A 16,905-nucleotide genomic window follows, 5' to 3' on the forward strand; every position below is an offset into this window, starting at 1 on the left:
AAATCTGGTGGAATTTTAACCAGACTCAGTATAAAATCCAGGGAAAACTTGTTATACACTATCTCGTGAAAATTTTATAGGATATTCTCTTGAATTCTATCAATTTGAATGTTAAAAAATAAACATTATTCCACATCAATAAAACAAGGACATGATTGAATTTACAAACCTATTGGATTTTGAAATTTCTCGCTGATAATCAACATTTTTATATTGAAGACATTTGAAGACATATTTAAACGACTGTGAAGACATTTGAAAATATTCACTGGCATCCCTGATTACGCCCATGCTCATTTCGTATGACCGAAACAGCTGAAACATTCGGTTAATTGCCTTAATGTAGGCAATTAAAATGAAAATCAGTACGATAAGCACATGCGCGTTTTAACCCATCCACTGGCGCATCTCACCCCGCATGGTTTCAAAATCATTTTTTTTCGGGTGCTTTTTAAAAATCAAATTTCTGTGCAATAAAATGGACAATTAGATATCTGTTATCGGTAGTCAGTCGCAGATATGCTGTTCTTCAGTATGCGCTGATGAAAACTGGCTGAAATGGTGGTTTTCATTGATAAAAATGGCATTTTCCTTAACGTGGGCGTCCTACCCCCAGTTCCCCTAAAGGGCAACGATTGGAAACTCTGGAAGATCTGGCGTGCAAAGGAACGGCACTGCCATCACACTGTCGCATATGCTCCTGGGATTTTCGGACAAAATCGACCTCATTAGAATCGATCGTAAAGCAGTAGTGGAGGTTTTTTGGGAGACAGCGAGGATAGGCTTAATCATGATCTTCATAACGACAAATTACATAGAGATAGAAGAAAACCTAGTGGTGTTGGTGCTGAGGTAGAACTTCTTCATCTTGAACGCTTGTGACATGTGACAATATCGTTTCTCATGAAGTGAAAAGACGTATTGCTGCTGCGAATAGGGCCTTCTACGGATTACGTAACCAGCTTAGGTTCCGCAACATGCAGACGGAAACGAAATTTTCTCAGTATAAAACTCTGATTCTACCAGTGGCCCTTTACGGACATGAAGCGTGAACGTTAAAAGAGGCGGACCTTTCGAGCGAAAAGTGCTGCGTATAATACCCTTTCGAGTAAAAAAAATGGTGTGTGGCGCTAACGCCTGAATCACGCATGAATCAAGTATACAAAGAAGAAAACATTGTGAATCGTATAAAATACGGCAGACTTCAGTGGGCTGGTTACTTAGTGCGAATGTTGGAAGAAGGAGAACTGGATAGAGGCGGCTTCGTGAAAGCCATGAACAAGCTGGCTGCGGACCTGGGGTTCCTAAACGTTCGGGGAAACTGGAGGAACATCGCCCAAGACCCAAGCTCAACATAGGTGTATCAGGCATAGATGTATCAACGCTGTAGCCAACCAGAATTCCGGAATGCAGAATGAATATCAACACTTAATTTTTTTTGCCGAGGTCTCAGCATTTTTGTTTATTTTCCCGAGGTGGGCACCGCCGAGTTTCAGCAAACATGATTATTGCCGAAATCTCTGTAAAAGTGACGTTTCGGTTGCTGAGAAACGGTAAATATTTTGCTGAAAATCAGTAATAAACGAAATTTTCTGCCGAGATTCAGTTTTTGAAATTACTGAGTTACAGCGGTGACCGATTTTGCCGAGCTCGAAAAAGAAAAACATAGATTTTTTTTTACCAGTTCATTTATTTGGTAGGCTCAGTCGTGTGTGACACTTTGCGGAGCCGCAATTCTCAAGTATGATATTTTTACATTGTATATCATCTTATCTTAACAGTTAGTTGGGAGGAGACATAGACCACAATCACATAACATATAGGCATCATTGCAGTGAAATGTGGTCCTTCCAGGATTTTGAAGCGCTAGCGAACCTAGCGGTGGAAGTCAGGCTTTACTGAACAACGCGCATAAGATAGAGTAGCATCGCATGCTTTGTTGTCTCTTTCTTTCGCCTTGAATACATGGGAGAGCCGTTCGTCGATTATTGGTACACGAAAAGCCTACTTTGAAACTTGCAGTTTGTTCTATGATTCCTATCTGTTTTGTGCCATAATACTCGTGGCGACTCAAGGTTAAAAAACTTAATACAGGACGGACGGGATAGGGATTTGGGTTTAGGTTATTTCAGCTGCTCATCCGGGCGTTTGACGTCGAACGTTGAAAACGATTTTGCGTGGCTTAGATTTTTTTTCATCAAACTCCCTTGGTTGTAGTTCTTTGCTTATAGATTCAGACATATTTCATCTACAGAACAGTGGTTGTCAATTACTAAATTGTACCAATTAATTCTATGGGTAATATTGAACGACTGGTTAAGAAAATTATTTTGAGCTTTTTAGTGGAATGTCTTCACTTATCATAAGACGAGTTTGTACAATCCCATTTAATTCCACCACTTAATTGTACCTTGACAGATACGTATTTCGACCTCAACAGTAAGGTCGTCTTCAGTGTTTCGTACTTGACTCGACTCGACTCGAGTCAAGTACGAGACACTGAAGACGACCTTACTGTTGAGGTCGAAATACGTATCTGTCAAGGTACAATTAAGTGGTGGAATTAAATGGGATTGAACAAACTCGTCTTATGACAAATGGAACGACTGTTTTTCTTTAGGAAGCGCCATGTGGCCTATTATCCGACACCTGAGCTAAGCTTGATTTTGGATCACCGCAATCAGGCGTAAATATATTTTGACATGAACACTGAACGGTTAATTAGTATGTTTACCCTCTACATCAACCCACACTTCTTAATCTGCAGCTCTTTACGCCTTGAAAAGTCATCGCCAATCCTTTCATGGCTATTAAAGTTAATTGGAATAAACTGTTTACCCCGTTCCGTTGGCGCACAGAGCGCCATTATGATACGTTTAAGTGGGGATAAACATATGCGTCTTTCCTGCTCGTCAATTTTCGAATCAGGTTGTGAAGTTTCTTCATTTCTGGATGGTTGCGGTGAGGGCAATTAAGTTTATATTATTTTATTAGCTCGTTATCGCGCAAACAATCGTTGAACTTAGCGGAATGAAAGAGATAATTGATTCGGCTAAAGTAGCAACAGTAACTATCCGGTTTGCCTCATTGTGGGAACTTTTCTTGTTGAATCGTACATTTATTGAGGTGGCAAAATTAAGGTTCATTATTTTCATTCCTTTTATTCAAAAGCGTATCATGATAAAGATTGTGACATTAAGACTCATATGTTACACACAGAAATAGTATTTTTTTCAATATGTTGAAGGTTTTGATTCAATATTGAAAGTTGTCCTTTCAGACACTTTGTACATAAAAGCATTCGATTATCATGGTGTAACCAAATAACAAACTTATCTCTTTCCTTCACTAGTATCCATTCTACAACTTGTATATCACCAACTTGCAGCGATATCATTATTAAAGGTTATAGAAGGTGTTATGTAAAGTTTTAGTTTATTCAAGAGATTCCCTGGAGTCATTTCTAGGCGTCCGGCAGGGCTTTTTACGACGGAAAGCAGCAATGAGACAGTAAGTATCGAAAATCTTTTGAAATATCATCAATTTCATAGAAAATCCTTCATAACGTTATGTAATATAATTGCCATCCGTCCCATGAACTTTTATTTACTTTACAAACTAACGATCTGTCCCAAAAAGCATCACTTCCGAACTAGAAAGTGTAAGAGAGGACTTTACTTACTACCGCAACCGGCAAACCAGTCGTGTTGGAGAACAACAACCATAAAATTAATTTTATTGCTCGTATACTTCCCTCATGGATACGGTACTGAGCGGCCCGGAAGGACTTTTACGGTCTTCTGCTGTGCAGTTAGCTGGCAGAAGCCGCCACACCATCATCATCAGTATCGGCCAACCAACTTCATCAACAATGTGATTGTCAGGACACAGCACTTGCACTTGAACCGCTGTTGTCGTTCTCTCACTATAAATGTATATTGTATGCATAAGCCGTACTGCAGAAGAGGATGCATCGTAAAGGTTCCCCCAAACACACGCGATGCGACAGTCGCGACGCGATTCTATCGCTTGGCGACAGCGATTATATCGTCGTTGGTATGGAAGCGTAAATAGAACATTGCCTGCAGCGACCCAACGATAGAATCGCGGCGACTAGTTGTCGTCGTCGCGGCGATGAAATCGCTTAGGTCTGGGGGAGCCTTAAAACATGTTGTGGAGGTACATTTTGACAAACATTCTGATGCTTTCAGCTAGACACACCGGCTTCGATCATTGTACGATGTTTCTTATAGTCCAGGTTGGTCTCGGTACCAGTATTCGGTACCAATGTGAATTATACGGGTGGAATTATTCGCGCTGGCCTGATCTCGTGGTTTATTCATTGAACAGTTAATTAAGGTGATGGCATGGCGGCGGCTGTTGGTTAAGTGCGCGCGTGCAACAGGATGACACTTTGTTCGAGGTCACCAACGGTTTATTTGCAAGGTTGATCCGAGGCAGGTGATGATGATGCGTAAGCGATACCATTAAGTGACGAATGATGAAGAAGTCGATAGAATAAGACGATGCTTATTTTCAAACCGACAAGAGTCGAATATTCATCAGGGAGGTATTAACGGCATAATCAAGCATAAACGTTTTCATAAACATCAGAAATAGGTGCCTTGTCAAGCGTGAGAGTAACGGTTTGAACCATACTTGACATGTGCCCTTACCCTTCCCGGATGGTGGATCCCAAATGGCAAAGGAGGAATAAATTATGGTTCCCACAGGTATCTTTTTTATGCCGTCGTGTAATTCCAACCAGAAACGGCTATAATTTTTCAGCTATCGACTCGCGATGACGGTATTGATTTGTCTATCCGACAAACCTGTCATCATTAACATGCATAAGTTATGACAGCAATCCAGAACCAAATCGGTCCCGCTGGATTGTCGACGGTAATCTACCGTGTAATTCATTTCTCGTCCCAATTGAAAACGTAGCAAATGCGCCGACTCTTCGGGTTACAATTTAAATTTTAATTGTCTTCATTATTGATATTTATTGGCAGTCTAATGGGTACCGTTTTCTCATTGACAAAAGTATGCGAATTGAGTATCATCATTTTTTATCCCGAAATTGAGATGAAAGATGCGATGCGATCTAATACAAGGGCGGTTCGAACATCTTCAAGGCCCGAATGGGAAAAGAAGGATATCCTACATACAGGTAAAAAGACATCGACGTCAAACCATCACTCCATCACTGTCAACGATATGCGACGACCGGTGTACGTCTTCAGTCACTTGCATCCATCCCTGCATCTATCGCTACACACTCATGGAGATCGTTCATGAGCAGCGTGAGTGCACTTAATTTCCCAGCGTGACGCAAATGACGCATCCTTTTTTCCCGCCCCATCCCGTTTCGATCCGTGTTCGTTCATTGTTTCGCGATTGATGAAAGTAGGATTGCCTGTCGATATCTTGACGTAAGGAGCAAGCCGAAAGGATTCACACAGATTTTGTGATAGTCATGCTTCAGGTCATCAGTTTCAGCAGCGACGTGATGATTTACCGTTTAGTGATTGTCATCGTCTATTTTAGAATGTTTTCGCAGAAAAAATGGGCAATGAAGCAGAGCGTCGATATATTGTGCAACGATTTTTTTAATACCGCTACATGCCAATCTGCCTATTATTTAATTGCGTAAGCCAGTCGAACAACATATAGACTAAATTCCTATGAATCAGTTATGGTAAAATATTCCATAAGCATGCCAGTTTAAAAATAACATTCCACTAAAAGCTCAACATAATTTTCTTATAAAAATAACTAATAATGCTCTTGTAGATCTACTTGTTCCTTCAAATATTTCCGCATGATAAAATTTTTAAAATAAAAATTATAACGTTTTCGCTTAACCTTCCGGGACTCGCACCGTTGTAAAAAGTACAACACATTGAGTAAAAATGAGATAACTTTTTAGTCAGTGTACCAATTTGCACCAAACCACCATGCATTAGTTTTTTAAAATTAGTTTAAAAACTAGTTCTTCATCAATTGAAAAGATAATAAAAGTGATTCGATAGAAGGCTCGGGTAAATATAACTAAATAAAAGGCTTATTATTTATTTATTATCAGACTAAGGCCGGAGTGGCCTGTGCTGCACATAAAAGTCTTCTCCATTCAGCTCGGTCCATGGCTGCACTTCGCCAACCACGCAGTCTGCGGAGGGTCCGCAAATCGTCCTCCACCTGATCGATCCACCTTGCCCGCTGTGCACCTCGCCTTCTTGTTCCCGTCGGATCGTTGTCGAGAACCATTTTCACCGGATTACTGTCCGACATACTGGCTACGTGCCCGGCCCACCGCAGTCTTCCGATTTTCGCGGTGTGAACACACATAAAATAAATCGCCGAATTCGGTAAAATTTTACCGAAATCTCAACAGCAGAACTGTTCGGTAAATAATTTAACTGATTTTCGGTGATTTTGACAGTTGAGCAATGGAAAAAATTACAAAAAATCTGTAAAATGAATTACCGAACAGTTCTGCTGTTGAGATTTCGGTAAAATTTACCGAATATGGTGAAATGAGTTAAGTGTGAACGATGGATGGTTCTCCCAACAGCTGATGCAACTCGTGGTTCATTCGCCTCCTCCACGCACCGTCCGTCATCTGCACCCCACCATATATGGTACGCAGCACTTTCCTTTCGAAAACTCCAAGTGCGCGTTGGTCCTCCACGAGCATCGTCCAGGTCTCGTGTCCGTAGAGGACTACCGGTCTAATGAGCGTTTTGTAGATTGCCAGTTTTGTACGGCGGCGAACTCTATTCGATCAGCGTCTTGCGGAGTCCAAAGTACGTACGATTTCCAGCCACTATGCGTCTCCGAATTTCTCTGCTGGTATCATTTTCGGCAGTTCTCAGTGAGCCCAAGTACACAAATTCTTCTACCACCTCGATTTCGTCACCACCGAAGCAAACTCGCGGTGGGTGGCTCACATTGTCTTCTCTTGAACCTGAAACTCGCTAGCTCACGGGAGGGTATTCTACCGGGTCGTTAACGCTTCTTCAATCACCCCAATACTCAAGCTGAGGATGATTCTGTTCTTCGCAGGAGTATGAAAACAGAGCCGTCATAAAAAGCGCTAATGCAGTAGGATGGGCAAAGCTATTACTGGAAGGGGGGGGATCTATTCACAGTGATCCAAGAAAGACGAGGCTTGGTGGTCCCTTTGTAGACCCGGGGAAACGACGAAACGAAAATTGGTGAAAGGCCTTCTAAATCAGGGCTGCTCTTTCTTATAGTTTTCTACACCTGAGATTAGCATTCTAACAATTTATTTTGTGACGTCACATTCGGGGGTACTTGCATGCTTGTTGTTGGAATCGGTGTTTTCAGGTGCAATTCTGGAGAGATGGCCGATCAGCCTTGATCTAGCCGGCTTGGCGATGGTCGCAGGGGAGATTCAATCCAGAACCTTTCGTGGACGAAACGAGTGCGGGCTCTGGGGAGGCCGATTTAACCTCTCGGCGTCGGATTTAGAAGATGGCGGCCACACTTTGGCCAACGATGACGCAGCGTTGTCGAAGCCACCGAGCACTAACCAAATCTTCCCGGAAATCACCTCCGAGGCACTGCACTCTCAAGAAACTTGGGAAAAAGTATAAAAGAAAAAGGTCCCTTTGGCATGAACCTGGACACAACGGATTAGCACCCTGCGACGTCACTTCCTGACCTCTAAACTTTGTTCTATTTTCTGCACTTGATATTTACCTTTTTCTTAGTGGTTTTTAGTTTGTTTGTTACTGTCGTTTTTGTCGTTCTTATTGTGGCTAACGGGATTTCAACTATAATTTAAGTAGTACATTAATTTAGGCTAAGTTTTAAGCACTAACATTACTAACCGTACTAATCAATTGACACAACTAATATCCGTACTTTCTAACAACAATTATCAACATACTTTTGCTTTTAACGACTAACACAATTAACAAATCCTATGTTAAGAAAAGAAACAACACAAAATTAAAAGAAACTTCACCAACAATTATTCAAACAATCAACCTTTTACAAATTAAACACGCGTGCACTACAACTTCTTTCAAGGATCACTGGTTTAAAGAGGGAGAACCCTTCTTTTCCGCTTCTTATATAGTACATTTTACATAAATTATGATTTATGCTTTTTAGGTTTGCCCATCCTGTTACATTGAGCTCCCTCTATGGGCAAGCTCAGCTGAAACAGGGTTGTGTATCTTTTGCCCGAACTCAAACTGTTCGAACGTCTATCGCATCTGGTCACACTTGGTATGACGTGAAAGTGGAACACGCACTCACTCGTGAGATAAATCTTCGACCAGTGAGTGTGACAGTTCCGAGGTGTAATCTTTGGAAAGGTCGTAATGGGAGGGATTGGTGACGGAAATTCACTTGTGGTGGAGCCAACAAGTCCATATTGGAACCGAACGGTTACAAACCTCTTCCTATCATGTACTTTGTCTTCGACGTGTTGATGACTAGTCCGATCCGCCTGGCTTCCCTCTTCAGTCTGATGTAGGCTTCCTCCATCCTCTCAAAGTTACGTGCCGTAATATCTAAGTCGTCGGCGAAGCCAAACAGCTGGACGGACTTATTGAAAATGGTATCACTAGTGTTAATCCCTGCTCTTCGTATTACCCCTTCCAAAGCGATGTTGAATAGCAGACACGAAAGACCATCATCTTGCCGTAACCCTCTACGGGTTTCGAAGGGACTCGAGAATGTCCCTGAAACTCGAACTACGCACATCACCCGATCCATCGTCGCTTTGATAAACCGTGTCAGTTTATCCGGAAATCCGTGTTCGTGCATTAGTTGCCATAGCTGGTCTCGATCGATTGTATCATATGCGGCTTTGAAGTCGATGAATAGATGATATGTGGGCACGTTGTATTCGCGACATTTCTGCAGTACTTGGCGAATGGCGAACACCTGGTCTGTGGTGGAGCGTTCGCCCATAAAACCCGCCTGGTACTGCCCCACGAACTCCCTTGCAATTGGTGCTAGTCGACGGCATAAAATTTGGGAGAGTACCTTGTAGGCGGCATTCAGCAATGTGATTGCGCGGTAGTTGCTACAATCCAGTTTATCGCCCTTTTTGTAGATGGGACACACGACACCTTCCATCCACTCCTGCGGCAAAACTTCCTCTTCCCAAATCTTGGTAATGACCCAGTGCAGCCCTCCGGGATTTCCTGGAGATCCGGAGCCGGTAGAATTATGTCCTGCGCGTGCTCTCCCAGGTCCATCACCATACCGCCATCTTCGTCTGCCACATCGCATTCAGGTGTTCTTCGTAGTGCTGCCGCCACCTTTGGATCACCTCACGCTCGTTCGTAAGAAGGTTTCCGTTTATGTCCTTACACATATCAGGCTGTGGCACGTGGCCCTTACGTGAACGGTTTAACTTCTCATAGAACTTTCGTGTGTTATTAGCGCGATACAGTTGCTCCGTCTCTTCACGGTCTCGATCTTCCTGCTGGTGCTTTTTCCTCCGGAAAATCGAGTTTTGTCTGTTCCGCGCCCGTTTATATCATGCCTCGTTCGCCCTCGTGCGGTGTTGCAGCAATCTCGCCCATGCTGCATTCTTCTCTTCTACTAACTGCTCACATTCGCCGTCATACCAGTCGTTTCTCTGATCCGGGGGCACCGTGCCAAGTGCAGCGGTAGCGGTGCTACCAATGGCGGATCGAATATCTCTCCAGCCGTCTTCAAGAGACGCTGCGCCTAGCTGCTCTTCCGTTGGGAGTGCCACTTCCAGCTGCTGCGCGTATTCTTGGGCTAGTCTACCGTCTTGTAGCCGCCCAATATTAAGCCGCGGCGTCCGACTTCGACGCGTGTTATACACCGTCGAGAGTTTTGAGCGCAGGCATACTGCAACGAGGTAGTGGTCGGATTCAATATTCGCACTGCGGTAAGTGCGTACGTTCGTGATGTCGGAGAAGAATTTACCGTCGATTAGAACGTGGTCGATTTGGTTTTCCTTTTCTTGCTTAGGTAATCTCCATGTGGTCTTGTGGATATTTTTGCGGGGAAAGAAGGTGCTTCGGACTACCATTCCGCGGGAGGCTGCGAAGTTTATGCATCGTTGGCCGTTGTCATTCGATACGGTGTGCAGACTATCCGGACCGATGACCGGTCTATACATTTCCTCCCTTCCTACCTGTACGTTCATGTCACCGATGACGATTTTGACGTACCACAGTGGGCATCCATCGTATGTCTGCTCCAGCTGTGCGTAGAATGCTTCTTTCTCGTCGTCAGGTCTCCCTTCGTGTAGGCAGTGCACGTTGATGATGATATAGTTGAAGAAACGGCCTTTAATCCTCAGCTTGCACATCCTTGCGTTGATTGGCTGCTACCCAATCACACGATGGTGCATCTTACCCAGCACTATGAAGTCGGTTCCCAGCTCGTTGGCGGTGCCACAGCTTTGGTAGAAGGTAGCCGCTCGATGCCCGCTTTTCCACACTTTCTGTCCTGTCCAGCAAATCTCCTGCAGCGCCACGACGTCGAAGTTGCGGGGATGTAATTCATCGTAGATCATCCTGTCGCAACCTGCGAAACCTAGCGACTTGCAATTCCATGTTCCAAGCTTCCAATCGTGATCCTGTATTCGTCGCCTAGGTCTTTGCCGATTATATCGAGGCGCATTATCTCTTATATTGTTCGTAATGATTGGTTTTCCAGACGGCTTATTGGGCCTGCGCAAACCTCCTGTCTCGTCAGAGGGCCGTCGTGTTAGGGCTGTTTAGCGACCCACCTAACACCAGGACTTGGGCTTGTGCACTTTGAGCGGCACACGGTCGCTTTAGTGGGACCTACTTGCGGATGCATACAGCTTTTTTATAGGAATTTAACAGGGCCCACTGTCAAACCCCACCACATCCTAGGCAAGCCCCACAACTCGCAGATGGCCTGGGGAGGGATCGTCAAGCCTTTGGACATAGTCCCTGCTGCCCACAATTTTTCCATAATAAGTTTTCCATCTTATCAGTTCAATTTTGTGTTTGTCATAATTTATCTTTTCGATATAATTTATTTTACAAACATAGGAGTTGAATTTCACAGTGAAAGTTCATTCAAGCGCTTTGAAATAAAAATCTAGGTCAGCAACCCTTGAGAGTACTGCAAGCCATGTAAACAGTATGGAATACGGACAAGGATAATTTAGACGTTGTTTGAAATAAACCTATATCAAACTATAGGAAATCGCGTTGGTTTTCAAAATATAATTAGGGGAACTGTTCCGATTTCCATCTCACTGTACATATATCCATCTCATCGCTAAACAAAGAAATACGGCACCAAATTCGTCGCTTCTTTTTGTCAACATGCGTGCTCACTGCTGAAAAAAAATCACAAAAATAATAAACAAACCAAATTCCTTCCCATTGCTTTGTTTTTGATGGGATGGAAATAGGAGCTATGAGATGAAGTGGCGAACCGTTCCCCTATATTCACAGTGAAAATGTGATGTGCTTTATGTGCTGTGAAGTGAATTTTGAAGGAATGGAATTGTTTTAGCTTGAAATTTAATGGAAAACCACGTCGTGAAAACAGATGAATCTGCTAGTAGCAGTCGAGCAGTGCATCAAACCATCAGTTCAGTTCAGAGGTAGGAAAATGATCTTTTAATTTTTTAATAATTTGATTCTTGTGAATTAAAACATTACTTAAACAAAATCTTGAATAATATTCCAAACATTCAGGAATGTGTTCCATCCATTATTGTGTACATACGATGTGAGAAATTGTAAACAAATTGATTTTTTATTTGGTTTATTGACGTTTGGTATTAATATACGGGCTGTTATTAATATGGGAACAGATACCCTAATCTGCAAAATCATGTTTTGGTAGTTATGGCCTGAGACGAGACCTGCAAAGAGGAAAAAATGTAACTTCAGCTGCTGCCAGTCAACTGCTGTCACGAACTGTCAGGTGCAACCAGCAGCTTTTTGAGTGAAAGTATTGGTATCCCAAATAAAATATTCCACATCATTTTTGTTTTACCAAGACTTTTCTACTTTAACGAGTATTCCAAACCTTCCGTTTAGCTTGTTAATAATCAGTAATAAACCTGTGTTTTGTTCCCGGTATAAAAATCCTTATGTAAATGAATAAACTATTTCGTGAATTAGATACACTTTTATTGTGCTCAGAAGGGTCCACCTGGGGCTTAGGTGAAACAGTCAAGTAAACAGTTGAAACTCGATGGTCAACTGTGATGAAAAGAAGAACAAGTGTCAAAACAAGAGAAAAGAAGCAGCGTCTTTGCAGGTCTCGTCTCAGGTTATGGCCATCCTGTTGTACAGTGAGTCCAAAAAGTATTCGTCTAGCTGTGTGTTTTCTAGAAAATGTCAAAGATAGAATCTAGTAAGCTCAAAAAAATAAAACTATCGATTACATTGTGTAGTAAATTAATCAATTCATCTCTATTGTTAAAAATCAAACAGAAAAATAAAACAATAACAAAACCAAAGGTAACAAAACATAACAATTCATAAAATACGAGCTCAAAAAGTATTCGTCTAGTCAGGTTTAGCACGCTGTAGAATGGAATTCAATATTTCATTGGATTCCCCTGTGTATATATGACGGGCTGTAGTTCTTGTGGCATGGAACTGACCAAATAAGCCGTAATGGGGGACGGAATATTCTTCCATTTTTCTTTCAACACTAATTTCAATTCGTTGTTGTTGGAAATGTGACTTTCACGAATTTCACGAAAAGTTTGTCGTTCAGAACCTTCCAATGGAGTTAAATTGGATTCATATCTGGGATCTGAGGAGGCGTTTTGAGTTGATTGGGGTATTATAGAGTAGCTACAGCTTAGTACTTTGGACTGTGTGCTTGAGGTAATTATCACCCCGTAAGATGTATGTTCCCTGTAAGCCCAATTTCCCAGCACTGGCGTTCAAATTTTCTTTCAAAATGCGGATGAACATTTTGTGATACATAATTCCTTCAATAATGTGAAATTTTCCCGCACCGGTTGCGCTCAAGCACCTCAGAGACCATGACGGAGCCCCCACCATGCTTTACTGCTCAAAAGAGATTCTGCGGCTGTATCTCAATATTCATTTTCCGCCATACCATACATCGGCCATTTGATCCAAATATGCTGTACTTGCTTTCGTCAGATAACATGACTTGATTCTGAAAGTCATCCTTCTTCCAGCGATATTTTTAGCTGAAATCGAGCTGTTTTTGATAATTTGATGGCTCACTTGAATTTTCTTCCGTGATACTCGCCCATTATACCCATACTTTTCACAGGTATTTCTGTTCGTATTGGTTCATATCTGAGCACTTCTTCTCTCCAACTCCCTTGCCTATATGGGTGAACTCGATTTAAATTTTTTTTTTTTATTTCCGCCCAATAAATCGCTCATCGTTATCAGTTTACCATTGCTGACGACCACTCTGCTATTTGTTTTGATAGATTTTTGTGGCGCTGATGCGATCAATCACCAATTAAATGGTTGAATTCTTGCTACCCTTGGTCTACCCACATTTCTTGCAAAGTCATAAGTCAACTTGCACTAATTATGCAGGCGTAGAATAAGTTTTTTTCATTTGGACTCATTTTTTTACTTTTCCCACCCATGGTGCTTCTATTTTCCGCGCCAAGTTCAAACAAAACAAAAACATTATTTGATCTGTCATTGAATATTGACAAAAATGTTGCTAGACATCACTAAAGTGTGCTAGTGTAACTACATGCGAATAAAACTATTATATTCGTGTTTCACTTGATTATTTTCTGAATAGACGAATACTTTTTGAACGAGCGAAATTGACGAAATTTAGATATTCTCTACATACCAGAAAAAGTAATTGAAATCTCCATTTGTTTTTGAATAATAATCATGTGTTGATAAGTTTTCTACCAAATTTAGAAGAAAGTATTTTGATTTCACTTTTATCACGCCTAAGATTTACATTTAACTAAAGAATTGCAGCTAGACGAATACTTTTTGGACCCACTGTAATTCCATCCACCGACCTAATTTAGGACGCAATCTGTGAGGAAAACCTGAATGAACTCACGAATACATAGCTTCCCCAACAATTATTTTTAAAACTGAATCTAGACAACAGTACCGGATTAATTTCATTAAAAACTACAATAACAAATATCACAAAATTCCCAGAAAAAAAAATTTCAACGCGCATTTTATTTTAATAAACAGAAACGAAACTCTCCCTTCTGCTTGTTTATTCCGCCCAGTCCCACCCACCCATGTGGTTTTGACAGTTGTATTGGTGAACCCGGTGCGAAACCGTGAAACAACCAGGTGGGCGGCACGACGCCATGTTTTTGCAGCCAACATCTCAGTGTAAAATTCATGATAGTATGTGTTTTTCTTACAAACATCACATTTGATACTCATTAGGGATCCTACATAGGATATAGGATCCCTACTCATTAGGATACAGAACTGTCAGTGGGATACGGTCGCGCAATGTTGGCTGCAAAACAAACCTATTGTGTGAGATAGGGATGCCACCGGGCTGGAAACAACACAGTGCAAACCCGACAGCTTTGGGGTTGGAACTAGTGCGAACCTAGTTCCAACCTGAGCGAATAAAAAAACACTTTGACAGCACTTAGGTTGGAACTTTTTAAAAACGAATTCGACATTAGTTATCACTTAATCTGATTCAAATCTGTGCATTGCCTCCATATACTTGCAATTCATTTTTAAATCAAATGTACCAATAATGTTGTCTCAAAAAGGCGTACTGATTAAACTTGTCTGGCGTACTGAGGTATGAAAATGAAACAAAAATAACAGCATAGTTTTTAGCAGAAAAACGATTAAGGAAATAGAGGTGCGATTTTGAATCAACGTCTTTTTCAATAATCACGCAAACATAATCTATGATTCAACGATAGACAATGTTTATATATTTGATTCGTTATCTCCTGGTCAATGAACGATCATCCGGTAAACAAAGTAACTCCCGTAGCTTGCGAATAAGTTAGTTACTTTCAGACTGCGATCGGATGATAACTTGATTTCTCGTGGTTCAATATGATACGAATAGTCGTTCTTGCCGTCCTGTGTGCGCATCTTATGCGCAACGTTCTCGGTGAAGTTAGCCAATCGTTCAACTCAGTTAATATTACAACGGTTGATCCACTTCGGTATCATGCATTATCCCTCTTCAATAATGATCATGGCAGTAGAAAACGCTTGGCTATTAGGAGTAAGTATGAAAAACATTTTTTACGTTGTTTTAAATATATTAATAAACTGTAAAATTTATGAATGATTCCACAGAATGCCAGTCTTATAATTTTATCTATCCGGTAGGTATTAATTTTATCTATCCGGTAGGTATTAATAAATATATGTATGTATTTACATTTAAAGGAAAATTAAATTATTATTTTTAGTTGAAAATATTTTCTACGGAGGAACCTTACTTCTGTGCGGCGGTTTTTGTCAGCCCAGACTCGCTTCTGACTTCGGCATTGTGTGTAAAAACTATGCAGCACGGTGAGGATCACCCATCGAATCATATGTTTGCTATGGTTGATCGTGAGGAGGTCTTCTTTTACGAACATGGGCGGCGTTACGTCAGCAAAGTTTTTTATCACCCCAAATTCGAAGACGAACCGGCCTACTACAACGTGGCCGTCGTCAAGCTGCGAAACTCTGTGTAAGTAGGCGCTTGAAGCAGAATCGTTGTACATTAATTTCATAATGGCAAACATCTCTCATCAGCAGATACGATCGAGACACTACCGGAAGAAGCCACGTGGCATGCCTTTATCCGTATAAACACATGAAGAACCCACAAGCGGTGCTCGGTGAATGGTTCGAGTTCCAGCCGGAGCAAAATCCATCCTTCCGTTGGTTGGATCTTCCGTTCATCAGCCGGAAAGAATGCAACGCGGAGCTAGCGAAAATGAAACGACCCGTTCCGGAGCTGACCCACGGCTTGCAAGAGTCCCAGCTGTGCGTGCGTGATTCTCACAACAGTACCCTCACACGGTTCTGCGACCCCCGTTCATCTGGACCGTTGGTGATGACTCTGGGAAGCACCGTCTACGTGGTTGGTCTCCCTACGGTGCACATCGACGACTGCACGGTGGAGATCGAGGTGTTTAATCGAGTTTCTCACTTCCTAGATTGGATTGAATCGGTGGTATGGCCCGGGCAGGAGTAAAGAAGTGGTCCATTCCCCTAATTAAAATGAAATAATGTTTTGCTCACGGGTGGAACGCATTTTGAATGGCTGTTTTTTTTTTGTATTTTGTGCCTAGTGTATGAAACACATCGAAGATTACCCTCATCATCGTAACTTATTTCGAAAATCAGATCAATTTATGTCAAGCGCGTCATTTTTCTATTCTGAGAAAGAAACATGAGTTCGGATTGAGTCATTTTTCATTTGAATGAAATGGAACTTTTTTGCTGTCTGCTTCGTGATTGAATTTTCAGTTCAATATGCATATCTTAGCAACTAGCAATCAATCAGTAGGGGAGAATTTTTTTCTGTGATTATTGGGTTGCTTTTTTTTAGCTTTTCCTACAAGGTCTTTTGGAAGTATTTATTACTATTCTATCCCTACATAACTATGAACAAGACAGAAGTTTGTGTTTTTTGTGAAATCAAAATTTTTGAATTTCTCTTTAAAATTTTGTTTTTTTCACTTGTTTTTTTTTAGCTATTCGCCTTGGATCGGAATTTCACGACTGCAATAAACATACAAAAAAAATTAAATGTCTCTCAAATTCAAATGATATTAAAGTCATATTTTTACCCATCATACAAAGGTACACAAACACAAAATCATAGCAAACGTAGCCGTAACGTACACAATATTTGCCAGACTTATATTAAAAAGCCAGATTAATCCACCTAGTGATGACAGTGCCTTTCTCGCTTTTC

General features: G+C 41.5%; 3 protein-coding genes across 6 annotated transcripts in view; 2 read left to right on the forward strand and 1 right to left on the reverse strand.

The window, feature by feature from the left end:
• LOC134222475 (uncharacterized) overlaps positions 1-7,622 on the forward strand; it is an 82,320-nt gene extending 74,698 nt beyond the window's left edge. The window contains exon 3 of the mRNA XM_062701626.1: positions 7,354-7,622. Within this exon, the coding sequence (XP_062557610.1) occupies positions 7,354-7,622 (269 nt within the window). The remainder of the gene's footprint in view (positions 1-7,353) is intronic.
• Positions 1-16,905, reverse strand: part of LOC134224524 (uncharacterized) — a 209,528-nt gene that overhangs the window by 182,690 nt on the left and 9,933 nt on the right. The gene's annotated exons all lie outside the window — the stretch shown is intronic.
• On the forward strand, positions 14,977-16,593 carry LOC134219887 (serine protease Hayan-like). 4 transcript variants are annotated; one of them, XM_062698774.1, is made up of 4 exons: positions 14,977-15,213; positions 15,288-15,340; positions 15,404-15,669; positions 15,735-16,593. In XM_062698774.1, exons 1-4 carry the CDS (start codon positions 15,039-15,041, stop codon positions 16,177-16,179), a joined length of 939 nt encoding a protein of 312 aa, XP_062554758.1. In that variant the 5' UTR covers positions 14,977-15,038; the 3' UTR covers positions 16,180-16,593. The 4 variants fall into 4 exon arrangements, with proteins under 4 accessions (XP_062554758.1, XP_062554759.1, XP_062554760.1 ...); XM_062698775.1 differs by having other exon boundaries at positions 15,738-16,591; XM_062698776.1 differs by having other exon boundaries at positions 15,288-15,316; positions 15,735-16,591.

Source organism: Armigeres subalbatus, chromosome 3 (genome assembly GCF_024139115.2).
Source record: "Armigeres subalbatus isolate Guangzhou_Male chromosome 3, GZ_Asu_2, whole genome shotgun sequence".
Lineage (NCBI taxonomy): Eukaryota > Metazoa > Arthropoda > Insecta > Diptera > Culicidae > Armigeres > Armigeres subalbatus.